Source organism: Leuresthes tenuis, unplaced genomic scaffold, assembly GCF_036924035.1.
Source record: "Leuresthes tenuis unplaced genomic scaffold, fLeuTen1.0.hap1 SCAF_2, whole genome shotgun sequence".
Lineage (NCBI taxonomy): Eukaryota > Metazoa > Chordata > Actinopteri > Atheriniformes > Atherinopsidae > Leuresthes > Leuresthes tenuis.
In genome coordinates, this window is record NW_027325356.1 from 16235614 (window position 1) to 16263131 (window position 27518).

At 41.8% G+C, this 27518-nt stretch overlaps 1 protein-coding gene across 1 annotated transcript in view; it reads right to left on the minus strand.

Moving 5' to 3' along the window:
• galnt2 (UDP-N-acetyl-alpha-D-galactosamine:polypeptide N-acetylgalactosaminyltransferase 2) overlaps positions 1-27518 on the minus strand; it is a 45889-nt gene that overhangs the window by 9732 nt on the left and 8639 nt on the right. The window contains exons 2-7 of the mRNA XM_072380361.1: positions 9348-9435; positions 5405-5558; positions 2442-2540; positions 2278-2345; positions 2118-2183; positions 1912-2033 (exon numbers count right to left, since the gene is read on the minus strand). Coding sequence (XP_072236462.1) covers positions 1912-2033; positions 2118-2183; positions 2278-2345; positions 2442-2540; positions 5405-5558; positions 9348-9435 — 597 coding nt within the window. The remainder of the gene's footprint in view (positions 1-1911; positions 2034-2117; positions 2184-2277; positions 2346-2441; positions 2541-5404; positions 5559-9347; positions 9436-27518) is intronic.

Genomic DNA, 27518 nt, shown 5'->3' on the forward strand with positions numbered 1-27518 from the left:
AAAAACAAGCCTCCAGGTACTGAGTGAGTTATTCATTTGGGCCTGAGACCTTCTCATATGACATACAATGTTTCAAAACCACAAGGGCTGGACTGAGGTTTTGATGTATTACTTAGAAAAGCAACTAAAACAGTCGATTACTCTGACTGCAAAATGTTTGAAAATTGGCAGTTCTTAAAACTTGGGAACACAACAACTCCACATTCTCTGGCTCAAATGCAGAATCGGATCATTTTTCAGTCAAATCAAATAAATATTTAAAGAACAACCTCAATTTTCCAGACAGCGTCCCACTTAAGATTCAAATAACAATCCATCTGGATGCTCATTTTCAAATCATTACTAAAGCGCTTTGCTCCAAATCTCGTTGGACTGCTGTTTATGTGTAATGAAGGCAGATTTACACCTATACAATTTTACTTTGATGAATAATATGAGAATGAAACCTGACTGTGATGGTCCCAAAAGATATAAATCATCTTCCCACGTGACAAAATCTGCTGGTCTGACCATGTCAGGTCAGAAAATGGGAACATGAAGCTCTGCAGCTGTGAAAATTGGCTTTTTTTTATGCTGACAGAGTCCAAACATTTAAGTATTTAAGCCACATCATGTGCTTCTCGTATTTCACATCACTGTTAACAAGCTCCAGGGGCAGTTTCTCGTAGCGACCCCCAACCTGTGTGTGAAGGAGGGAGGGGGAAAAAATCCCGTACACAAGTGAATAATTCAATTACGATAGTTAAGCCCATTAGGAATTTCAGAGCACTGGGATATAGATCATTTTAAAATACTGATATACTCAAGGGAGAGATGCTCATTTTGAAACACTTAAATCATTTTGTAGTTTGGTGGGTGTCTTGTTCTATGATTTTCATATATAAGAAGTCTAAAACCATAAACAGGGGGGCAGACCCTCAGAAGATGAAGGAGGAGAAGGTTAAACCACAAAAGTTCAACTTTATTAGCTGAAATAAGCTGAGAATTGTACTGTACTTTTTTTACATGAAAACATGTTCATATCCCCATGTCTTTAGAGAGGAATGGTGGCCAAACAACGAAGATGCTTTACATCACGTTTCCTGACCAGATATCAAGCTAATAAAAAAAAATTGAATTAATTAATTGCTATTAACTACTAAATTGTTTTTGTTGTTTATTTTATGCCACAATTAGGTGGCATACAGTTATTGAGTTCTCCTTTTACATTTGGTTTAAAATTGGTTCCTGACATTTTGTTGACTTGTCTACTTGGTTTTGCACACTGCAACCGAACTTCTTTCTGTAGATTCTGATCTATTACAACTGGCTCTTCCATGTGCACTCTATAATTGGAATGAATACGGAGCTGAGGTGCCCTCAGTTATCTATGTGCACATTAAAATATACAGTTTAAATAGGCCTTTATAGTGTTTACATGGAGGATCATGTTCCTGTAGATCAGCATCAACAGAAACAGTCGGGCTGTGTGCGACAACAAGGAATAAAGTCAAAAGATTGAGTGGACAGAACAAATTGCTAGGACATGGTTATCCACATGTATCAGAGAGCCTCCAAGAATGAAATCTGCGTCACCAAAGCCCACCGTAGCCTCATGAAACATGGTGCATTCAGGGTACATCCCTGTGATGCCCAAAGATTCAGAACAGTTGCTGGCATTAAACCTTAACAGAAGAATGGGGTACAGACAGTGGAACACATGGTCTATATTGGTATGGAAATACGTATCTTCCCTTCCATAGCTGATTTTACAAAAGACTTGCAACAACTCAATTAAATGATCAGTCAGCTTTAATGACTGTGAATGGGTGGATATGTAATAAATGTATAATAAATGGGTGTGTGTGTAAACATGACTACAAACTGGTATGAAAGGATGAAAGTGTGTCTGTGTTCTGTTAGTGTGTGTACCTCAGCCACCCTCTCCAGCAGCGGCTCCAGCCAGTGATCATTACATTCACAGTGAGAGTCCAGGAAGGTAAGGACTGGCGCTGTGGCAGCATCTGCTCCGCGGACCCTCGAACGCATCAGTCCTGAGTGAAGTTACAAAAAGACTCATTTAAAAACAGAAGTAAACACCTTTTTTTTTTTTTCTACAAACACTTTCTTCTCACTACCTTCTCTGCGGTCGTTTCTTAGGACACGCACTTTCTCAATCTTCCCCAGCAGTGCTCCATCCTCCGCTGGAACACACACAAAGCAACGCATTTAACTTGCTTTACTCACTGATGCTACCAGGTTTAATTTTTTTCTCCTGTGTTTGCATATATCACCTACAGTTATCACTGTAGTCGTCAACCAGAATTATCTCTTTGACCAAGTGAGGAGGACTTTTCTTCAAGACACTAGGGAAAGAGGGAATTTCAGTGATGATGAAAAGCATACGAAAAGAATATCAGCCAACAAGTCAAAATAGAAAAGTCCACACACCATTCACCTACCTGACCACAGTCCGCAGCAGAGCGGAGCGAGCTTCGTTATGAAAGGTGATGACAACACTGGAGGCCGGCAGGTCTGACTTCCATTGTTTGTGTCGGCAGCTACAAACACACACACACACACACAGAAAACCACACAAATTAGAGATGGAAAACAGAGACATAATGAAATTACAAGAGTCTAAACGCTCACACATGTGCGCAAACTCCTACACACATAAGCATGTTGCTGAATATGCGAGCCAAGTCTCAAACTGGAACTGTTCCCTAAACAGATACTGAATCCATGAAGACATGGAATATGATTGTGCACACACTTACACACGAGGTACACACACACACAGACACACTTAAGCTGAAGCTTGGATTGACAGTGGGTTTTGGAGACCAAGAAGCAACATCCTAAGAGATTGTGTTCTGTGTTTGTGTCTTCATACTTGTTCAAAGAGGCAAATCCTCCCTCAGATTAAAATTGAGGAACATTGGTGACAGGACGCGACAGACAGAGAAGAGCAACGAGACAAGAAGAGGAGGAGGAGGAGGCGGAGGAGGGACACATGGTGACGCACAGGGACCAAAACACTACAGCCAATCTGTCGAACTCTGTGCATATAACATATACACACTGGTCAGCCACTACAGATATTCAGTCATATTGAGATCCCTGGACAATCAATTTCCTTACAATTTCTGCCACACTGCACCTTTATTACCCTGCTGAAAGAGGCCGCTGCCGTCAGAACATGATGCAGCTATGAAGCAGTGTATGTGGTCTGCAACAATGTTTCGGCAGGTGGTGCATGTCAATGAACACCAGGATCTATGGTTTTCTAGCTGAATATTGCGTCGCACTGCCTCAGAAGTTTTGACTATTTCTCAAACCCGGTCCATCTCTTCCCCAGACAATCAAGTGCACATACACACCCAGTTGTCCACATGATTCCTCAGACCAAACCACTCACTTCGATTACACCGTGGTCAAGTTCAGTTCCAGCTTCAATTCACTGTGTTCTCACTCTCTTTATGTTGTCGTAAACATTAAGCTTTTGGGAATTATATGCTACAGAAGCGACTCTGCAGCTACTGTGTTGCTAGAAGTCCACACGGACCAGCCTTCACACACATTACCCAATAATAATGAGCCTTTGGTGCCCGTAATCTTGTAACTAATTCCTTTTCCTTGGACCACTTTTGGAAAGCACTCACCAGTGCACCCAGTGCACACCCACAAAGACCTGTGATTGTGAATTTGGAGATTATGTGACCCTCTCTTCAAGCCATCAAAGGCTTTCAAACTTTTTCCGATGCAGCTACATTACACTTGGATTGACATCCTCTTGTACATTTATAGTGACATAAAAGCTATTTTATAACAGCCTTTGGCAAAACCTAAAAGTTCTTTTGATCCTGTGTTGAAAGCATCGCGTCCCTGGCCTGCATGGGCGGAAAAAAAAAGGAAAAAGAAAAAGGGAGGCTTTTTATTTCTGAAAAATCTCAACAATCAGCACTGATGCACACGGCGCAATGACACATCAGTGCCAGATCAATAGGAAACACATCCTTGCCCTTTCAGTGGACTAATGGCTCCAACTATCTGTAAGGTCAATATATCAGCGAGGCTAGAAGACTGCCTTTATAAAAATAGCCTTTGAAAACGCAGAGTGGATCCTGAAAGATGCAACTAGAATGAAAATGCTGGCTGAATTTAATGACACACACCAGTAAGATGAGAATAATTGGAGCAGTTTTACTTCTCTATTTCTAAGGTTAATTAATCTACAACACTCATTTTGTTTGTTTATAAGTCCTAACAGCTGCTAACGCTTAACGAGAGTGGGAATAGATCTGTAAATGTTGTTACTGTTCCCTCTGAAAAACAAGAGAATGAGGTCAGCGTGTAAAGGGATGTAATCATAAGCAGTGTATGGAAATATTCATAGAACTGGTTCACTCTGTTTCAACTCATCTTTGTTGACTAAACAACTGTGTTAGCCCAACAGTCCCTCACTACGAATCCATCACAGCACAGTGATCCACAGCAATACACTCCCACCCAGACCGGGGCTCACACATCACATTCAGCCGCTTCCCATTTCTGATAGATCAAAATGGCCGAGGAATGTTTTAAAAAAAACATAAATACTGCATTAGCACAATATGAGTTCATTACAAATATGAGGAAACATACGGATGCCATTCAAAGAAAAAAAAACAAACACTTTAAACGTTTAAATGCTGGCATTTAGTTAAAGGCCTTAAAGGAACATTTTGGCAGTTTAAATCAGAGACCATTTTATTCCCCCATTTTTGTAATCTAAATAATTAATGTAGACAAAGTGTTTGGAATTGGTGATATATTGAGTAACAACAACATGTTTTTGCCAACATCAGGCTAGAGTGACTTTTATGTGTCCAAACCAATCAGCTATCAGAAAATTTGAATCTTTAACATTGGTATCAGTCCAAAATAATTCAATTGAAAGTGTTTTTGCATTCACAAGGTAAACAGAGCCGAGAGACGTGAGGAATGTGCTGAGAGCAGGAGCTGTGATATCTGATCGGATAGCTGATGAATGAATCAGTTTTATTAATGCTAATGTGAGGGTTAAAATAGGACGAGACATTAAAGCTTACTAAGACATCATTTCCTCAAAGGATTCCAGCTAATAATACGTCACATGCTATTTTTGTCTCATCCGTGCAACGACCAAAACAATCAGCAACCATTACAGGGGGGTTGTTGTTTTATCTGGGGAACAAAGTGGAGAGCACGTCTGCTCAACAGCTACTTCCTGGTTTCATCTGATACGCCACAATAAAGGGAGTTCCCAGGAGATTTTATCCGGTCTGGTACCAATTAGTCAAATAGACAGACGACAAAGGACAGCAAGAGCAAACACAATCCCTCATGTGACATAGGAAAAGAGGGGCAGCCCTGTGCTTTCCCTTTTAATGGCTGTACGTACTGATCGTGTCTCGTATCGGGCACGGCTCTGTCCATTCGGAGTTTGTCGCTCTCCACCTGGTTGAACTTGTTCCTGGCATACGGGTCCTGACCAGGACGGACCACCGTGGCTCCGACATACAGATCCTGGTCGAAGTCCTGCCAGCGCACCTTACCTGGACACACACAAAAACATATTAAGTCCACAGGGGATAGAGTCACGGGTTTTCTTATAAACTAAAGTGTAACTGCGTCCTCAGCCTCCAAGCTGAAGAGTGACAAGATAGAAATAAATCGAGACACATTATTCTTTGTGAGTGTGCATGTGTTTGTGGATTTTAAATAAGCTCTTGCTTGTAGGGGAAGAAAATACACAAGAAAATAATGGATAATAATAATTTTTTAAATGGAAATATCTACTCGGCTGTAAACAATTGCTAAATTAAAACAGCATGTTCCCAAAACAAAAGCCACCACCATAGACCATCACCAAAGAATCAGGAATGAATGCGACTATACATCGGTGGGAATATCAAATATATATGCAGGAGCCAGCCAGATGCCAGAATCCTTCATGAGTGACAGGAATAAAATCTCCCTGCTTCAAGCTGCCGCTTGACAAGGCAGCAACATGGCACTCAGGAAAGCTGACAGGAAATTTATGCTGCTTATTTTCAGGAATATGCTGAAAAGGGTTCAGGAGACAGAGCGAGACGACTTTGGCAAAGCTAGAAAACACACAAACGCACACAAAAACACTTATAATGCACGCCAGTGAGTCAGAAATGAATAAGAAATCTGACAAATGTACCAATTTTCTGCAGCGTTAAATAGAACTTGGGAAAATAGGATTTAAATTATACTATTTGTTTTGAAAAACCACACATCATCAAGCCTTCACTGTTCTCAGGTGGTGTCTGACCAGAATACTGAGCACACAGTGCCCTAAATAGAGAGAGTTGTCATATTTAATTTCACAGTTTATCACCGACCACTGAGACACAGACACACACAAGCAATAATGCAACTCATTAGCTGAGCGCAGCTGCTATGCTAATGACTTGTGTTAAGCATATGGTTGTGTGAGATTACAGTATCTCCGCATAGATGAGTGTATGCATGATAGACAGTAACAGAGCCTGACAAGGAGAAAGTATGTGCGCATCTTCCCAGGCACTATGTGACTGTGTGTGGCATGTTAATTAGCAGAAGCTTGCGATGATCTGCTTGAGACCATAAAACCGTACTGGAGACACCGCTGAGCGTGACAGAGAGTGATGTCCTTGCTGATGTCTATGTTAATGCCAGCAAGTAATTACTGTGGTGACACTGATGTTGAGACTCACTTCTATGAGCCTCGGATCTTTAAAAGTCTTTATCGGAGTCATTATTTCTATAATCCCGTTTGATTTGTGTGATGAACCGAAAAGCTTCGCTCTGACTTGTGTGACATTTTGTCAATCCTCTGAGATCCGCATAGCAGAAATGCTCATCTAGTTGGGGTTTGCTGTCTTAGTCCCTGTGGCTCTGTGCTGGTGAAAGGTGTGGTCTTGTTGGTTGCTTTTACAGCTGTCTGAACAGCTCACCTCACTCAGCTGTTTCAACCCACCACTACCGACTGGCTGTTGTTTGTTCCAACATTTTCTGGAACTCCATCGACAACGTTGGGTTTCCAAATAAGGCAGCGAGCTAGAAGCTAGAAGAATTTGTCCACAGGATTTCTCTCCTCCATCTTTACTGAGCCGTGACGCCGCTGCCACCTCAGAGGACACAAATGCTAACTGTACATACACTTGACATTTTTTCCATTCACAGTTCTGAAAATCGTACTTCCCTGCACTGCCACACAAACATGTCAATGCAGAAAAAGTAACATCTCAAGTTTCTAAAGGGCGTTATCGACCCGCTTGGACCACAATGTCCGTGGACACCGTAGCACAGACTTGCGCTACTCAGAGCAATGAGATGTGATGTAGCAATAGGCAACAGAAGACCTATGAAAAATATCCGTTCAGTTCTTTTAAACTGGTCCACTGTGCAGAAGTTAAAGGCGGCTGGCAACAAAGTGAATACGCCTGTCCGCTCCCTTTCCTTCAATAACAACACGAGCTAATGTTTTGTTTGTTACCGCTGGTCATCCGCTTTATTTTCATCTAATCCTACACACAAATAAGCTATGAGTTTATTACAATGATTTATTATTCAATTGATTACAATGCAGCACTAAACTCTGCCAGATCAAAAATGCCTGAAGACATAATAAGACACAGAAAACTCTGTATTATTTTTCACTTCTTTGAGGCTTTAAATGGTGTCACAACAGCAACATGTATTTTTTAAAAACTTGAGCAGTTATTCCATCACTTTCCATCCCCAACGTCTTTCATGGCATCGTCTGTTTTTTTTTTTCTCCACCTCTTAATCCTCCAGTCTCCTCCACCTCCCATTCTTAGGCGTGTTTTACAGTGAATGATACACTGCCCTCACTTAAACATTTGACTAAGATTCCATTATCATAGTTGGGTCAGATAAAAGTGTGGCCACAGGTCACAGGCCTGTGAAGGAGAAGCAGAGGCTGCTTAACTGACAATGAGAGCTGAATGACAAATCGCTGCCCTGATTCTGCTCCTGCTCCTCTCGGCCTTTCTTTATTATACTCTGTTGGACCCTGACATTTTGTCAAAGTCGGGGTGGAGCTGCTGCATAGTTGGGTTTTTGTGGGTTTGTGAATTATTTTGGACAACTTACAGGATGCAGCCTTTAACTTAGTAGCAGACAGTTGGTTTGCGATGTATTGTCTTCTCTTTTTGATCGTTCAAACACGATAAGCTTAGGAGTGGAACCTCCAGTAGGGGTCCTTAGGCAAGACCCCCTTACGCTACCTGCCTACCTGGGATATGAGTGTAAACTGCTTTGGATAAAAGCGTCATGCAAATGCATGAATTCGCTCTATATGAATGAATTGGATTATTCTTTAAATTAATTAATTAGAACTCCAATCGGCTTGAATTGGACTATATTATTTAAGTGCCTCGAGATGACATTTGTTGTAATTTGGTGCTATATAAATAAAAGTGAACTGAATTGAATTGAATGCACATAAGCATAAATGAAAGTGAATTACTTCATATTCAGGACAGTGAACTTAATTCAAAATCATTTTGAATCAAGTTCACAGCCAAAGGATTTAATCTAAAACTAACTGGGTGCAAAATTAACTTTGAGGAAGCTCTTGCGGAATATAGCAGAGCTGATCTGATCTGACCGCCGATCTGAAGATTAGCAGTGGGGTCCCGGGCTTCCCAACTTCACATATTGAAGTGTCCTTGGGCAAGAGAACGAATCCCACTTTGTAAGTGCTCATCAGTGTGCGATTAAGGACTACTCCATATGTGGATTAAAAAAAAAAAAAAAAAGGGGGGGGGGCTGTATAAAACCTTTTGCCACCACAGATGGAGCCGTACAGTTAACTGCATAAAGATGAGAACAAGGGCCAAAGTGTTGGCAGACGAGATGTACTGTGGCTCATGTGGGCATCTGGTTGTGACATTGATGGACAACGTGTGGAATAAAAGAAATTGGAATTTTTTTGGTGATTATTATTGTGATTTAAACTGTACCTGCCCTTTTTTTTTTCTGTTAATCTTATGTCACTAATAGTTTTAGATTAGACTTTGACCACCAGCTTTTTTCTTGCAAACTCAACAAATCATCTTCTCAAAGCTTATTAGGTTCTTCTGTTTTAAAGCCAAAACGTGCCCACAGTGATGCTGTGTTGTTCAGTTGTACTACTATTCTAAGTTAAGTGCCTTGATATGAACAGTCGGTGCTATTTAAACCATAGCAGGAAAATGCAGGTGAGGTGGAGCAACAGCGGGAAAACCACGTTGAGGTGGTGAGAAGTTTCACAGCATGAAGTGGATTCTGTCAAGATCAGCTGATGTAGGGAGATGAAGTGTCCGTACCTGGTGGCAGAGTCTCCACGTTGTGGGCTTTGTCATCAGAACTGTGAGCTTTGCCTCTGCTGGAGGAGTCACTGGAGCCCCACTCATCCTGAAAGCAACAAGAAACATGCTCAGGCTTAGATTTCTCACACACGTTAGCTTGGATGCACATATTTGAACCTGAAACACAGCAAAACAAAGACTCATTCACATTTGGAGAATCACCAGATAGTGTGAGCAAAGTAGATGAAGAAGAACTGCAGATAAAAGGAATTGAAATGGCTAAATTGCGACCATCTTTATTTAGTTTCTGCAAAACTTTAACGGTGCTCTGAAGATATGTGACCTAAGAGATAATAGTTGACCTCACAAAGCACAACACTGTATGCGAGAAAGCTTGGGATCACTGCGACCCAACTCGGCATTCACTCCCAGCTCAAAACAGAACGCTAACACTTGAACTCTTAATTTAGCCGAATGGGAATCAGTCATTTTGGAGGCAGGATGAGTCTGCCCACTGTAGTCTGATCTAAAAAACAAGATGTCCTGCAAACTCTGTAAAAGCAGTAAATCAATCCAACATATACTCGTCTGTCAGTGAATAATGTCTATCAATACAAAGTACTAAAAATAAAATAACTCTTAAATATAATCCTTTTTATTAAGATATCTGTGAGGTTTCTGAAGAGAAAAAGATTGAACTTGTTTAAAGAAAAACTGGCAAGTGAAAGTTTATTTTCTGTCGGCAGATCATTTTGCTTCACTCAAGTAAAATACATCCTGTTTTATTACGTTATTCTTGTTCCTGAAAGCTGAATTCTTTCAGCAGACATTTGTTTTTTCCCCCTAAATAGATCCTTTATTTCTTCTCTTCTCTTTTCCACTTCCGAGACTACATTTTGTTTTACTGAATTTTGTATTTGACATCTCAATGGGCAGTGATTCAGAGGTCTGGAACAAGGTTAAAATCATCCACCAACACACACTTGCATATAATTTCCTTTCAGTTTCTCCTGCCCATTCAAAAAAAGAAAAAAAAGGCACACTCGTTTCTTAACCTTTTATGCAAGAGAAGAGATTAATGAGGCGTTCATCCCTCTGGCCTTGTGTTACCATTAAAGCCAGGATCTATACACAGGTAGGCAGAGCAATTAGCCCCATTCAGTTGATGTGCAGTCTGCTGACCTTGGCTTAATAAAAAGCTATTGTTCAACTCCCTTTTTTGTTCTATAGTTCAGTTTCACCTTCAGCCTCCTTAAAATGTCTTATCGATTGTTTTGCTTTACTGCTGTAGGACAATGTGATGTCACAACCACAGTGTTTAGCAGGCAATTTCTACACCTGAGAGAAGCATTTAATGTTCCTATGCTTTTCACCCCTTTGAAAGTTGCTGCTTTTGTTTTGTGTGACTCTTGCCCATCACTTCACTCCATGTCAGATTTTCTATTCAAAGCGATGAAAAGACCCTCAACTGCACCCATTTCAATGGAAAAGGATTTGACCGTCCACGGCCGACAACAACTTAAAATAAAACTAAAAAGACGTGTATCGATAACTGTGAGATGACTGTAAGCGTTCAGGGGAGACGAGTGTGTGCACAGTTGGATGCGGATGCTCGATGTGGGATGGAAACTAAAGCTGACAGCATTCCTACCTGCAGAAATACAGTTTGACAGCTTCAGGATAGATTGTCTGGTAGAATAAAGCTTCACATTAACTCTGAACGTTTGCTTTGTCAAGAGCATTTTACTTAAAAGGTTTTTTTGCACCAATATATTACAGTCTACTCTTCAAAGCATGTAAATTCCATGTCTCTGAATTATGAGCCAATCTAAACTCATTTCAAATAATCATTGAGCGGTTGTCTAATTGAGAGTGCCTCGAAGGGCCTCTTTGCCTCCTGAGTCTCAGTGTATTTTCATAAGTTTTGATGGTTCAACATTACAGTTTGGTGCTCCAACAAAGGAAATCAAGTAAGTAATTTCAAGTAATTTGCCGCTTTATTCGCATGGACTCTTCAGAGTCCACAGCTCAGTTTAAAAAAAAAAGAAAAAAGAAGAAACAGTTACATGTTGAAACTGCCTCTAAGTGAGAAAAATCCTCCCCAGAGCATCTCTGCCCATATGTAGCATTGTGTGTTTGCCAATACACACAACTAAGCTGGGCAAGTGTACAAAGTTGCTCCATATTCCCTCCAGGCAGCTTCGCCAGACTGTCGTGACTCAGAAAATCCAGTTCCATCATCCGACTTTAAATTCGGAACAAATTTGCGTTTACTTATTCATACTCACCTTCAAGTTTGTGGAAGAAAAGCGGTAAGTCGTTCTGGCATTTTCAAGCGGCTGGCCTGTGCACAGTAGATGTGCTCTTAAGTCATCTCATTCAGCGAGCTGCAGGTATTTTCTCACTTTGACTCGTCACAGAAGGAAAAGCACAGCTGCTACTAATAACATTAACTCTGTGCTGTTCAAGTGTACTAAGTCAGGAAAGTGTGACAATAAGCCACCGGCATTATCGCCAGGACGCTAAGTGGAATTCAGCCATGGTCAATTTACGATTCATTTTTCCTGCTGTGAGCATCAGTATAGTCTGCATTTAACACAGCTGTGTTAAAGCCATGTGTGGCGAGTCAGGGTCAAACAGTAAAAATTGGATATTTTGGTGGATGGATAACAAACCGACTATGTTGGATTTGTCCTCCAAAATGAAATCTTCAAACATTTTTTTACAATGTTCTCAATTTAGAGGAAGAACAACTGAAAGGACAAGTAGTCAAGCACCTGAACACGTATTGTATAAAAGCATCAAACAACAATATTGGCGACAACCTGGTGAAAATAATCCAGGCACTGAACAGAGTGTTGAAAGACTTAAGATACGATTTTGCACAGCTTCCTGTCAAAAATACACAATCCCCCCCCCCCCCCCCCCCCCCCCCCCCCCCATCACGAATAAAAGCAAGAGAAAACATGAGGAGATGATGAGAACAAGGCAGTGCTTTAAGGAACAGACCATGTGATTTAGCAAAAAATGCCTGCTATGAATATGACTTATAGCTGATTGAATCATGACTTAAAAGGATAATAAGGGAGCAGATGTTGGACAGCTATTTTTACAACACATCACATGAACGGCTCCTGGCGAAAATGGCTTCAGCGTCCATCTGCTCTGCCTCCGTGAAAAAGAAAAACGCACCTCAGTGGATCGGCTCATTTCAGGACATCAAGCTGGGTGTCTGAAATGATTATCAGCTCAGAAATTCCGACATAAAACAATCTCGGAGCTTTCAGTGTGGCTTCATGGGACTGAAAAAAATGCTCTTCGGACGTCACAGCTGAAGCTCAGATTAGAATTCTTTGGCTTCCTCGTCTTTTTCTTCGCCCCCCAGTGTGACATCGCGCTGCATTTGTTGTAGCTCAGAAATGGAAAGTTGAACTCAGAACCTCTACATGTTCGATGCATACCTTTGCTCGTTTGCTTCGCTAAAAACAGCATCGTCTCGTCAGCAGCTATATAGTTACTGCTTGAAATCAATTTAAGGAAAGAAAAGAACAAATCATGTTTTTGCCAAATAGTTTATCAAATCAATATCTAATAAAAAAGCTTATGGTTACTTAGAAAGCTTTCTTTCCAGGGACTGATTAAAAGAAGCAGAAGTCTTGACTGACAAACCAGACTCCTCTTTCTGAACAGAAGATATAACCTGTGCTGGTATTTTTTTTTATGTTTTTCCTCCATTATGAACTTTGGACAATCTGGTTTGTTAGCGAACGCAGCATCATGAGGCTCGAACTGTGAAGTGAGCGTCGCACACAAACTACTCCGTTGTTTGTGCAGCTTTGATCGACTTCTAAACTCAAAGGATATAAGAGCCCAATGGATAGACCTTACCCTTTTAAGAGCAGTGTTTACATGGGGGCTGGCAACCACCCTATATTCTAACTGAGAGCAAAAAACACACCAAGGAGGTAAAAATTTATCATTAAAATTTATAGGCGCTTGTGGGTGGATTTTGAGACAAATCTATTGCGCTGCATCTAATCTACAGATGTGCAAGTAGAGCCAGTCTTGCCATCAGAAGAAATCCCCAAGTGTAATTTTCGTTGTCATCTCTACCTCCATCTTTCCATCTTGCAGTCCTTCTTGACGTCTATCATCATCTTTTTGTCTCTCACGTCATCTTTCTGCCCTCGGTTGTGTCACTCGGGCAGCAGTTTGCTTGGTATTTCATATGACAAATGTTCATAGCACATAGAGGTGAGCACACACACACACACACACACACACACACACACACACACTGGACTGTTTCAAACAGCACAGACACATGAACTGGCTCATTCAAAGACCTCTTTGAGTCAGGGTGTAAAATCAGTTCCAAGCTCTCTAAGCAGTGAGACAAGTCTCCATTGAGAGATGTTATCCATGCAATAAGTGGTTCCATCATTGGTGTTACACGGGAGAAACCTGCAGCTTAATAGAAATCTACCAGACAATTATTTATTGCTTAAGAAAGCCTTTGGGTGCCCCTGCTCTCAGAAAAGCCAACAGACTGCTGAACCCAAGCAGCCAAACATGTTGATGCACAGTAGACAGACTTCACAATTACAGACGTGACTCAAAGTAAGTATGGAAGAGGAGGAAATCCCACAAAAGTGCACTTGCGTCATTGCACAGCAGATCAACTTGAGTCACACAGACTTGGAATGAAATGCTCGTATGAGCAGAAGAGATGTTCGCGACTTATTTTTTGGGCAAAGTCATAAAACTTTTTTGGTCACTTCACAGATTTGACTGGTAAGTCTACGCATGCATTGTTTATGTTCCAGTGACTGTTTAAATGATCGCCTCCATTGAAGGTAGAATCCAATTGACTGTAGATTTTAAAAATCTACAGTTACTGGGGGAAATAAAAGTCACATATCAGACACTAAATGTACAATCTACATTGAAATCATAGCGCTCCAGTCCTGGTGACTACTGACTTCCTGTCCATCAGTGATTTAAAGCCAACTCTTTGGCTTTAAGAGACGCTTTCAAACTGTGTGTGGACACTCGGACCATCAAAGCTGATTTTTTAAAATTTATTTATTAATAGCAGATATTTCAAACAGTAAATCAAAAATTTGAGATTGATGTCTACTCAAACAAGTTCCTTAACTTGTGTCTTTCAAACCGAAGGATCAGCTCAGAGCACTACTGAGCTCTCACTTCTGATGGACTTTAAGCTCCCGACAGATCAGAACAGGCCTGTGAGGGTGTTTTCACAAGTGTCAGCTTATATTTGCGTTTGTGGGGGTTTGTGAGCTCACATGCTCACTGAACGCCTCTGCGTGTGTGTGTGTGTTATCTGGTCTTATCTAAGCCTCTAATAGTTAGTATAATCCAGTAATCTGATCACATACACTGATAGATTATTGCAGACAGGAGTCAACAGTTCATCAACAACAGACACGCATGCACACACAGACACACACACACACACACACACAGACACACACACACAGCACTCAAAGACGTGTGAGACACAAATCACTACTCTACCTAAACACGCATCAACAGAAAACATCATTCTAAAGTATCTGAACGGTGTGTGAAGAGGACATCTTCCCACCAGTCAGCTAGAGATAAAATAAAGACAGAGGTTTGACTTGAAAACATGTTTGATTCCAGAGCAAACATCCAGATTAAATCGCGTCCTTGATACGACAAGTTGTGCCGACGATGGGATTTGCTGTGGAAATTTAATCCGTGACAACATCACTAAAAGACAACAGTACAGGGCAGGAAATCAGCTGTCAGGATCTGCAGGGAAAGGAGGCAACGAAACCCTGAGGGGCGGCAGCAGCAGGGATGACACATGATGGGGAATTCACTGATATTCCCGTTTGTTGTTTTTTGTTTTCCATCACTTGTTTAGGCCTGCAAATAACACTGATTAACCTGCTAGTTGTCTCCTCGTGCAGCTAATTAGTTGTACTGTCATTAAAATGTTACAGAACAATGAAAAATGCCAGTTTCCCAGAGCCATTCTGTTTACCACCACATGATGTAGTAGAAGCTAACCAGAAAACCTTGCATTGCTTAACATATGGTCGTTTTAAAGTCATATTTACTGTGTCTGATGTGTTAAACCCAGAGAGGAATATTGCTATATGCCATCTGCTACAGGCCTTCACCCGCAGGCTGGTGCACGCCAGCGAGAGCTGTTCCTTATCAGAAACGTCCTTTAGCTGAGACGGTCATCATCTGTCCTGCTGAAGTGTCCTTAAGCAAAATACCTTCTCCAAACCAGCTCCAAGCATGGCACCGAGCAGCAGGCCGAACCTAACTTTGAGCTCCCCAGGGAGTGAAAAGACAAACTTTTCACAGGGGCTAGAAGCTAAATGATAAATCTAAGATGCAGCTTTAGCCTCCCCTGTGGACATCGAATCATAGCTTTCCTGAGTATAAACACCAAAAGGAAGGTTTTTAAAAACAGAACGTGACCTTGTTTATTCCCACCATTATAACTGAAAGGAAGCCATGTCTGATCAGCCTGCCTGGTTAGATAAACATAAAAAATGTCTCAGGAATGAGTTTTCTTCACAAGTCAGGACAGTCACCAGCCCCCACCCCCACCACAAAGCTTGGGAAAATAACCATTTTAAGATCACCCTCTGAATCATACATCTTTCTTCCAGCCCACTCGGGACAAATCTACTGAAAGCTACTGCCTACTGACTTTGATTTCCACCGGCGCCCCAACCCTGATTATTTCCCTCAACAGGGTTACCATGAAATAAATGTGGCACTGATGACATTTCCTACCGAGCAAACTAAGTTAAATGCCTCCAATTTGAATGTGTTGACACTTTTCTCTCTGACAGTAAACAATATATCTTCACGCTATTCACTCACTAAGTGAACTAAACTTCTCAATGTTTTGTGGCATTGCTGGAAAAACAAAGTCTGTTGCCATACCAGTAAAGGCAAAATCTCAATTACAAGCACACACAGACCCAATAAAAAAAAAAGGAGTAGAGGAGCACAAAAAAGAGGATTAATATAAAAAATTTTTCATTTTATAGAGTTTAATAGTTAAAAATCAGGCTGTATACATGAGAATGAGTTGGTATCACATGGACAAGCACAGAAAACCTGTCTGTGTTGTAAGTCAAATAAAGCTTCTAACCCAAAGTTCACATCCTTCCATCTCGCTGGTCTTCAGCATCTTCATGAGGCTCTGAGAGAGCCTATGTGACCGTGTTAATATTCCTGATTCAGGCTCCCTGCAGTGATGGCGTCATCTGCTCCTCGCGCTGAAAGTTGTTTATCCAGGACAAAAAGACAAAAGAAAAAAACAAACACAAAACTAGAACAAGTCAAATTTTCTTCCTCCGCCTTAATCACGCTGTCCTCAGGCCTCACAAAAACACACGGGGAAACACACTAACACACAGCATCTTTTGGCAGCAGTTCAACACGGAGATGAAAGAAAGAGGAAAAAGAGGCTCATTGCCAAAAACAAGTCTAAAAAAAAACACTGCCATAAGTGGGATGTCGTTACGCAGCGGGAGTCCGAGGTTAGATGAGGAGGGAAGATGCAGATGAGAGCCTTCAGCATTTGCACTTCCTTTTGTTTTGTCACCTAGAGGAGGAACAATCGGGTTTTAAAGAATGAAGCTATTGAAACTAACTTTTTTTGCCCTTGTGGGAGCACAATTAGGGCAGAAAACCGTCAACTTATACATTGTGACTCCTTCATCTGAGAGCACCCCTCCTGACTTCGTCTGCTGACTTGATTTAATTTGAATTAATCTCTCTTCTCCTCCACCCATCAGCCCATATCTCCCCATCATCTCTTCGCCTCTTACTCTTTTGCCCGTGTCTTCCTCTTGCTTCATCACCGCTTCCTCGAAATTTTGAAGTTTAGTCCATCATTTAATCAATACTTTGAACTTTACATTCACTCCTACAAACGGCAAGCTAAAACATTTGGGACCGATGCTTCGTGTTAAAGCCTAAAGTAAAAAAAAAAACCTCTTTATCAACGTCATCGCACCAGGTTTTACTTTATATAACTGTTCCTACTAAAAGAGTGCTGCAGGGATATGTACTAGAACAATATGTCAATTATCTCTCTTTTTAAGAGCAAAACAGGAAAACTGAGAATGATAAAACAGGGAACTAGACCATTGAGACTGGGATGCAACGCTAAGGGAATGGCAGGTTTATCCATACCTGCTGGATCATACTCGCCTGGCTGGACCATTCGCTATGGTATTAGCAGCTCTTCCTGCTGTGCTATTTGAATGATACACGACAGCGTGAGTGATGAAAGAGGAAGCAGAAAAAAACAAGACAAGCTGCTTCAAAAATAAGGTCAAATATTATGGAAGGAATATTCTATAAATCTCAAAAGAGCCGGACAGTCACTTCAAACCCAGGAGCTTTGACAGGGATGTTCTACCCTGAGTAAAAGTCATCATCAAATGTTGGATCTGAGGCTCAAATGTGGACAAAGGTGCATCCAGAAATCTGCCATGACCACAAAGACTTACCAGCTGACTGGATTTGTTGCCTGAAAGCATGGCACACGTGTGCATAGATGCTGACCTACAGGAACAAAGTCCTCCAGCTTCCTAAGATACTTTTCCCATCTTTTATATAACAGTAAAAGACTACATTAAAAACAAAAAAAGTTATCTTGCCTAAAGAATATCAAAGAATTGCTGCATTATTCATGTTGCATTTTTTGCGGAATCAGGTCATCTTTTCGTTGCAGCTGTTCATCGTAACAGGGGTGCCCAAACATTTGCATGCAACCGAAACCCTCACCCAGCACAGGACGGAGCGCAGCCTGGGGGTCATCACAGGGCCATCCCAAGCTTAATAAATTACTTAGGGAAAAAAAAGCCTTTAGCTGCCCCTCTGACTCCCCGCCGTTTAATAAGACATGACTGACACATTCATTCCTGCAGATACATGGCCATTAAAAAACAAATGCTCTGCTTTGGACATGAGCGCCAGGCAATTATGTTGTCTTTAACTTTAATTTGCCGTTTTGACCTTTTATCTCTCAGTATTTAAAAAAACCTTTATCAAGCAAGGGAGGACAGGACAACAAATAAATGAGAGCGCACAGGGGGGCGTTTGTAAGAGCCACAAAACAACCCTGAAGCACTTTGACTTTGCCCGGTTCAGAATTCAGACTGCACTCAGCAAACTGTGACAAGTCTCACCAGGGTGTGTGTATATGCATGTGAGTGTGTGTGTGTGAGAGAGAGAGAGAGAGAGAGAGAGAGAGAGAGACAGGCGTTGTAAGACTCAATGGAACAATTGTGTGTGCTGGCCTCTTTCCCAAAACCCCATCTGCATCCTATACACACACAAACACATGCAACAAAACACACACACACACACACACACACACACACACACACAGAGACCGACTCCTGCTCCAACAAACCATCAGATCTAACAAATTTTCATTTCCTGTCGTTTTCTCTCACTCTTTAACGATCACTGGCTGAGGTAGGCGACACAATAAATGACTTTAGTTAGTCGAGCTGCTACACAGAAGCAAATTACTGACCCACATCACAGACACAGATCCCGCCCGTGTGTCATCTACTGTAAACCTGTTGCTCTCATAAAAGAGCGTATACTGCAAAAGAGCCGCATTTCTTCCATCTTTCGTGGTATGTTGCAATGATTTACAAAGTACCAGCTCCCTCTTGGCGCTGAGAAAATATCCACCCAGTGGAATATCCTTCCCCTGGGGAGCGATCGAGTTTTAAACATTTGAGCCGTCTGCTGCATTGATTTTTTCCACAGCTGCAATTTAACAACACTGGCAGCTACTGTTGCAGAGAAGGGCTCTTTTTCTCCAACGCTCAAACAATTTATAGCAACTACTCCGAGAGGTGATGGAACGCCGAGGTAATTTTGAGGCAAAAAAATGCCAAACATTTTCCCCGACACCCCTTCCAGTGATTTTCTTTGCTTTGAGCGATTGTGAGTTTGATGTCTTCGGAATTGGGTGTGTCAGACAAAACGAGAAAATATGACCTTAGACATGGAACAAGAATTCAATCAACTTTTTTTCCTTTTTTATTTTTTGGCTGGGTCGCTTTGCTTAGAGAGCAAGCTCAATGGAATCCTGCCCACACCTGACGGGGGGGTGGGGGGGTCTGAATCCATCACAGTTGAGTTTGTATTGCATGAAGATGCTTCCTTGTCACTTTCATCTATTAGTCAGTGGGTCTACAAAAATTTGATTAATTCGATTATAGCTATAGTTGGATTATGCTCCTTATTTGAGCGAGGGGAAAAAAATCCTTGGATATATGGCGGTGAATAAATCGAATCATTGGCACAAACATGTCATACCCCGGTACGATAGGTGGCGCTGTACCCATTTCAACTATATTTATGTTTATGCATTTAGCAGACGCTTTTATCCAAAGCGACTTACAGGTAGGCAGATAGGGAAAGGGGGTGTTGCCTAAGGACCCCTACAGGAGGTAGTACCTTCCATGCAGGGGATTTGAACACACGAAAGGTGGAAATCATACCACTACACTCTCCAGTTCCTTGCTTATAGAGCCACTTCCGGGTGGCCTGTTCACCACCACCAACAACAACAAATTCAGGCATTCGAGAAAGATGGCGAACGAAGAGCAAGATGAAGCTACGTCCCACCACATTTCGTTTGTGATGAGCACAGTTGTGGCACAAACACGATGCACAACGGCGCATTCTCCATTGCTTTGTGTGCAGAAAGCAAAGTCCAATTCACCCCGTGCTTCACCGTCTACAAGCACGTTTAGTGTGGCTATCAACCGAGTTAACTCAGGGTCTTAATCCGACTGCAAGTAACCCGATCCGGTCCAATATTTAGTCAGACTAAGGTGTATACATGGACTTGATAACGCAGTCTTATTGTAATTTAGCCATTAATCCGATTCCTTACAGTGCCATGTAACCCCACTGTGAGACACTGGAAAATGCTTAAAAGCCTCTGTGTAGTGGAAGGAACTTACAACAGGGTAAAAAGAAAAAGCAGCTGAACTAAAAACTGAGCTTTGAAGGAAACTAAGTGGATATAGATGTAGCGCATTAGCACGAAAAATGGGAAAACTGTGGAATCCTGACACATTTTGTCGCTATTAGGTCAAATATTAAATGACAGTTTTAAGCCAACTTATATTGGACTGTGAAAAAAAATCATAAATTTAGGCAGTATTTATGATGTTTATATATCAGTTCATGTTTACAAGAGCTTTGACGACAGCAGGTGACTGTCGTAGAAACTGAACAGCATTTTGTTAGCATTGCAGCCCATGGTTGTCATCTAGGCGAGCCTCACACAGACCATCTCTAAGCTTCCAAAACCAGAGATTCAAAACAAAAGCTAAATCAATGTCCAGTATTTACCAGTCATTTCAAATCAACCTACGACTAAATGCTAATACTGGAGTGGACGGAGGAGCAGGCGTGACTTCAGTTTTGAAAAGCAGCCACAATCGAGTACGGGAAGGGGAACAATTACTGGTCATCAGCAAGTAAAACAACCAGTCAGGCCAGTTTATGAAACATCACCTCCCAGGACAACCAACTGTCCACTCAATCTGCCAGTGAAGGCTCAGCAGCTACAATAAACAGAGCTCACAGTACCACGGTGTCCTGCTAATGCACTGGCACACTGTAATGCCATCTTATACACACACACACACACACACACACTCTTTCATGTTGAGTGAGAGTGGTCACAGACAGGACCCTTTGTGTTTCTGTCCAGGAGTGCAGCCAGACGTGAAGGGAGTGAGATAAAAAAAAAAAAGTAAGAAATAATGCTTGAAAGAACGCTGGAATGCTGATTCGCAGTTGTTGACAGAGGGAGAGGGGAGTTTTGTAGGGGGTGAGAAAGGAGACGCAGGGGGGAACAAATGAAGAAAGGCCGAGAGGCGGGATACTCGATCCAATAAGTCGGCGATTATATCCTGTACAAGTATGCGCTTTTTGTCCCTCTACCTGGGTTTAAGCACGATCAGTCACATGCAGAGTGAGTAGCACTCAAGTAATCACATAGCATCATCTGTTGGTGTTATTCAAACTGTGAATCATCACTTTAAGAAACAAAAACGTTCGATTCCGAAGCAGAAAATCTTTCTCAAAATGCCAAACGTTTACATGGCGGCAGTGACTATTCAGCACTGTGAAAGCAGCTTGTTCCCCCAGCTGTTAGGCGGTGGGAGTCTGAGAGTGAATTTCAACCACCAGCTTCTGATTATGGCCAAGTTCAGATTTCCAGTTTTCCTGAAAGCGAGAAGGCACCGGTGGAGACACGGGACGAGGCCTTCTCCAAACAAGACAAAGCAGGAGGGAGAAGGAGAGAAAAGCCGAGCACGAGGGTGAAAGAAGAAGCAGGGAGGGAGATGGAGTGAAACGCTGAATCATCTGAGTGTGTCAGCAGAGGGAAAAGTAGGTCAGGGTGGTGGGGTGCAGTGGGTGGAGATGTTGAAATCCTCAATTCAGTTGTACAAACTCTTTCATCAACCACTTGCTTCCCCTCCTTTCTTTCCTTTAAGCCCCCTCTTCCTCCCTGCCCTCTTTGATGCCCTCCTCCTCCTCCACCTCCCTGCTAACAGTAATTGATTGTCCCTCCTGAACCACCAGTGGTGTTCTGTGATTACTGCCACAGAACACCACTGGTGTTAGAAGGGTTTCTGCTGGCTTAGAGGAAATCTGCCCGTCAAAGAGAGTTTCCATAATACTGTTCATTACACAAAGAGGTTTGTGAAAATTGCAGCTCCTGGTGTTTTTCAAATCTAATTTAACGTACTATATTCATAATACGCTTTAAAAAGGCAGCGAGATCTAAACAATGAACCGCTTTGAATGAATTTCCATCCTTCAGCGATGCTGAGGTCATCAGCATTACAGCAGTGACACCAGCTGAAATCGCACCACAGAACGTTATCTGATAGCATAAGAGTGCATCTGTTTGTTTGGAACAAGAGCGGAGCTTTAAGTCTATAAATATAGTCTTTGCCATATAAGGAGAAAAGTTTCCTGTAAGTCAGGAAACTGCTCTCATGGATGTGAGGGTTTATGTGAATCACATATGGCAGCGAGCAGTAGATGCTGCAGTAAAGCAACTTAAGTTTTCGCTTCGCAACACTACGAACCCGTTTCCAAAAAGTCGAGTTTGTGAATCATTGCAAATGGAAAAAAAAGCCCAAGGACATCATTCATGCTCAATTTGAATTCAATGCCCCAAAAAGTCGGGGCGGAGATGAAAAACAAACGTTGTGAAACTGATAAAAACACAAGGGAGAAACGAATGAATTTGAAAAAAAGATACCAAATAGAAAAGAAAACCTGGTACGACATCTAATAACCGATTAGGTGAAATCATGAATGGGTGTAAAGAGAGCATCAAATCCTTTAAAAGTATGACGGAGAGGGTTCCCCCACTCTTTAAAATACTGCTTGGATAAACTGTTCGCAATTTAATAATAATGTCTCTGAACTTAAAACTGTACAATACAGTGGGAGCATAATACAATCAGATCGAAAGAAACCCAGAGAAATCCATCTTTTCTGTTGGAATCCTCCGGCTCTTGGGCAGCACTACATCCAAAACATACATTATTCTGTGGTGCAACTCCTCTGAAAACACTTGTCAGTGAACTCAGTTCATTGCCCCATCCACAAATGCAAGTTGAAGATAAACTAAACACATATGAACAAGATCCAGAGACGTCGCGACCCTCTCTGCGTCAGAGCTTATGTGAAATGGACAGGGTTGAAGATGGGAAACCGGCCTGTGGTCTGACAAGAGCGTAAACGCACTCCTGTTAGGACACAAGCACGAAATCAGCCGTTTCACGCTGCAGCGCCCCCTGTCGCAGGCTGACTGAACTTCAGCTGTAAAATTAATGTTCGGTGAAATGTTTAAAGAATCCACCAAAAGGCTCATGTAATGCTCTTTTTTTACATGTGTGTGTGTGTGTGTAAATACAAGATCTTGTGTGTTTTCAAGGCTCTCTTTGTATGTGTCATGAAGACATCTGGTCCCAATGGGTCCTCTTTGATGCAGGAGTATGTCACGTTTCTGTATGTGTGTTGCAACAACCGAACACGCAGCCCGTCAGCCTTAAAACAGGATCACGACACAAAACCAGCTCCGCATTTAACCTCAGACGCGTTCAGCAGGCTGGAGTTACAGAAGGGGAACAGATGTAAGACGTTTGATTAAGGCTAATTACACACTTGCTTCTTGTTCTGAAGATTTTCCGACACAGACAAGACAGGCTTTTTATGTTCTGTTTTTTTAGTAATGGGATGCAGAGCCTTTAAAATAAATTGCTACCCCCCCAGGATGAAGGATATGTCTCATTCTGAGTTATGACCTTGTGTTTAAAGAAACCAGACAGTGACATATTACAGAGCTTTATCAAAACATTCTTATGACCTGGTTTGACAGTTGGTGGGTGTGTTGCTCATTGTAGTTCAGCTATGACAAATATTTGCCTGAGGACCAGTTTAAAACAGTCATGAAAGGGTATCGGTGACAAAACATTGAAAACAAAAAGAAAGTACACCCCGTTTCACATTAAAGGTTGCTGCTTCTGTGCAACACGGTGTTAATTCTCTCTTGGCTTCATAGCTTTCATGTCAAGTTTTCTTCTTCTTTTTTTTTTTTTGCCAAGATAAAATCCTTAGAAATTTTAGCCAAAAATGACAAATACAACAAATAAAGAGATTTAAAAGCTACAGGCAGAGTTATGACAGTGATTTAGATCACGAGAGCTACAGCAGAAGAACTTTCAATTTAACCAAGACTGTGTTCAACAGCAACAAGAAGAAAAACATCACCAGTGAGTGTCACAAATGCTTCAACTCTAACGCATCTTTTGGACCACACATCGGTGCTGTACATCTCTTGCCTTCACTGTGCGTTTCTCTTCATTGGTGCACATTTCTCCAAAAGATCCATCTAGACTGAGTGAACGGGGGGGAGGAAATGGCCCTGTGACAGTGCAGGAGGGGTCAACAATCTGCTCTTACTTTTAAATTTCAACTATTCAATAAACCGACCGAGTGAAAGCCACTATTGAGACATTTATTGATTTCATCTCAAGAATGCTGCAGTGCGAGAAAAGCGAATGGTAACAAGTGGGAGCTCAGTGATCTGCCAGCAACAGAAAATGAAACGGTGCTGACTTCAATCCAGCCAGTGTACAAATACTCTGTTGCTGCAATTCATCTCAGTCTTGCCGTTATGGTTGAGACGCTGTTCTTTCACGTAGCATTTTAATCCGTCAGCTGACAGGAACTGCGTTCAGACTTTTACCTCTGGCTGTTAGAAACCTGCTGATTCTTTCGCTGTTGTAGTTAAGCACAGCTGGGTCAATCATTCACCGGACAGGTTAACTCTGACCCGAGAGAGGGAGCATCACACACACTGCAACTGCCATGTTGTGAAAGGGTGGCGGCACAGGGAAGAGCAGAGAGGAGATGGAGGCTGACAGGTGAGATGCTGTGTGTCAGGCACAAACAAAACTGACAGTCAGCAGCCTGTGCTGTTGTAAAGAAACCATTCACATATTCTGCAAAGAGAATGCAGTAACACAGTATTAAAATCGCACAAAGAGGCGAATGCTCGGGCACCTTCCAATAGCCTGGCCCCAGCTAGCCGCGGCTTCATCTGTAAAGTGTGTGTGAGCTGCAGGCTTGGCCTCATCTCAAACGTGACATCAGTTAGTATTAACACGCGGGAGAGAAGGCAAGAAACGATCCGTTTCAAACCAATCCAAGTTAAGGTGTTAGATGGCCTTAGCTATTCTTAGCTCATCTAGATGAGGTCTGACACAATCACATCTGCTCCACCCCCACAGAGCTGAAAACACAGATAAATCAAACCTACCTTTTAAGGCAGAAACACAGAGACGCAGAAAGAGGCACGGCGCCCTGTTGGCTCAAGAACTCAGGATACTCTACCACTTTCTTCCATTAGTCTAGTCTGTAAAAAGTGTGGGTTAGTGGGCCCAAAACGGGCCACAGGCTCGCTTCTGATGGGTCTGTAAATTGTAGGAATAGTTTGTAGACTAACTGGTTCCCAAGGTGAACAACTGAATTCTGGCCAGCTTTAAAAGGACAAAATACATTAAGAAAAAATAGAAATAACACAACATAGCATGCGTGCATGCATGGGAAGGCGCAAATAACCAGCAGGGAAAAGAAATGTAGACAGAGCAGAGGAGGGTTACAGAGGGGAATGAATGCATTACCATATGTTACGTTAGAGGAAAGCTGAAATATGAACCGAGTCAGGGAAAATAAGCAAATTCAACACACACTTCCACATAAATGTACACTGTGACAAAATGAGCCATGCGAGCATTTTTCCATCCACGGTGATAAATAGATATTTACTGGAAAAGAGAAACATGAACGTGTGAAACAATAGATCATATCCAGACGACTGACTGGTGACTTCCACGCCCCTTATTTCTCCCCATCATTATTGTTCCACTTGTCAAGCATAAAACCTGACTGTTAGACACAGTTTAGAAAAGATATTCTTCCATATAACTGTAGAAATAGATCGAGCAACAAATCTGCAGAAATGTTGCTAAAGAGAGGAGGGAAAAGGATAATCAGGCACATTTCCTTAAACAGCATTAAGAAGAAAAGTGCTGTGAACTGTTGCCAAAAGAGTGTGCGACACATGGCTCTAATAAATAAGGATGAAAGAATAGTGGTCACTAACAGGAAACTAATCTTTGAGGTGGAAGAAATAAAACTCACCAGTTAACTTGGCCATATAACAAAAATATCCAGGCAAGTCTTGAGAATTTGTTTCTATTTGATCCATTCCACAACTTTTGTCCTTTTAATTAAAATAGAGGGGTTTTAAGTCAGGTTAAACGTTTTCAGTAAATGCTGGTATTCCTGACTAGAGCTAAAAAAGGTACTTGTAGCTTACAGTAAGCACCAAATGATTTCCTACAATAGAATCACCACAAATAGCTCCTACCGTGAAAACTAGCAGGCTGCAGTCCTGAGGAAGAAGTCCTGAGGAAGAAGTCAAGTCTGTGCTTCAATTGAGGGTTTATGCCAAGCAGAGGAATGCTTTACCATTATGTTAAATGGGTCTATTTTTACAGGACCGCCAACCAAGGTCTCTGTCAGCAGGGGAATATGCCAAACAGTAGCAGTCTGTTTTCACCTTCATGCGAGCTGTGCTACACACGAGTCTTTTTCTTATTTTATATTTAATTTCATAATACCGTAAACAGGTTCAACATCTTGAACAGACAACTTGTGTTCATGATTCGGTTTTTATTTTCAGCTTTTTGAGGATGCCCAGCTCAGATATAAGTTAACTTGAAGCAGTTTTTTCAGGTTGTACACTAAGCTCAGTCACACACTGACACAGAGGGTCTGCATACATGTCCAACAGGGTAGAACAGCTTGTCCACAGAAAAAAAAAAAGACATAAAACACACAGATTTCTTGACTAATTGGTCAACCCTCTTAAAGTCACTGTGCGATGACTCTTAGCAGGCTGCGAATAGAAAAATATGACATTCGTCAGACAAGACTTTCCGATGCCCTTCAGTGAGTTATTCAGCCGTTTCTCTCTTCTTTTACAAGGCGCCAGAAGAGGCCTTTGGAGCTGAGTCAGCACCTCTGCTTCCTAAAACCCATTTCGCCATACTGTAAAAGGCCACTTTACAAGCATCTCCTTTACTAGTGCTGACCACGAACCTTAAAATGTTACTGTGGAATGTGGCCCTTTTTATAGATATGTGTATGGGAGCGTGTTCACTTCAGCCCTATGGCACCCTGTCCGATGGTGGAATGAGGTGGGAAGGTCACGAGAAGCAGCAGCGAAAGCATTTCCTGTAAAGTGACGTAATTCACTTTTGTTACTCCAGTTAAATAAAAACAAAAAACTAGGAGTTGCATGTATAGAAATACAACCTGCCTTATGACTGCACTGCATTCTTGTCCGCTGAGGCAGCCGTTAGTGGAGAAACGGGTAATATCTGTCCTTGATCTTCCTCTGCAAGTGTTAACATGGAAGGTGACACAACAAGAAACCAGGTCTCATTCAGTCAGTCTGATAATACCGAAAGGCAGCGGTAAGACAGTAAAATCTTGAAGAAAATGGAGATTAAATATTAATAAGAA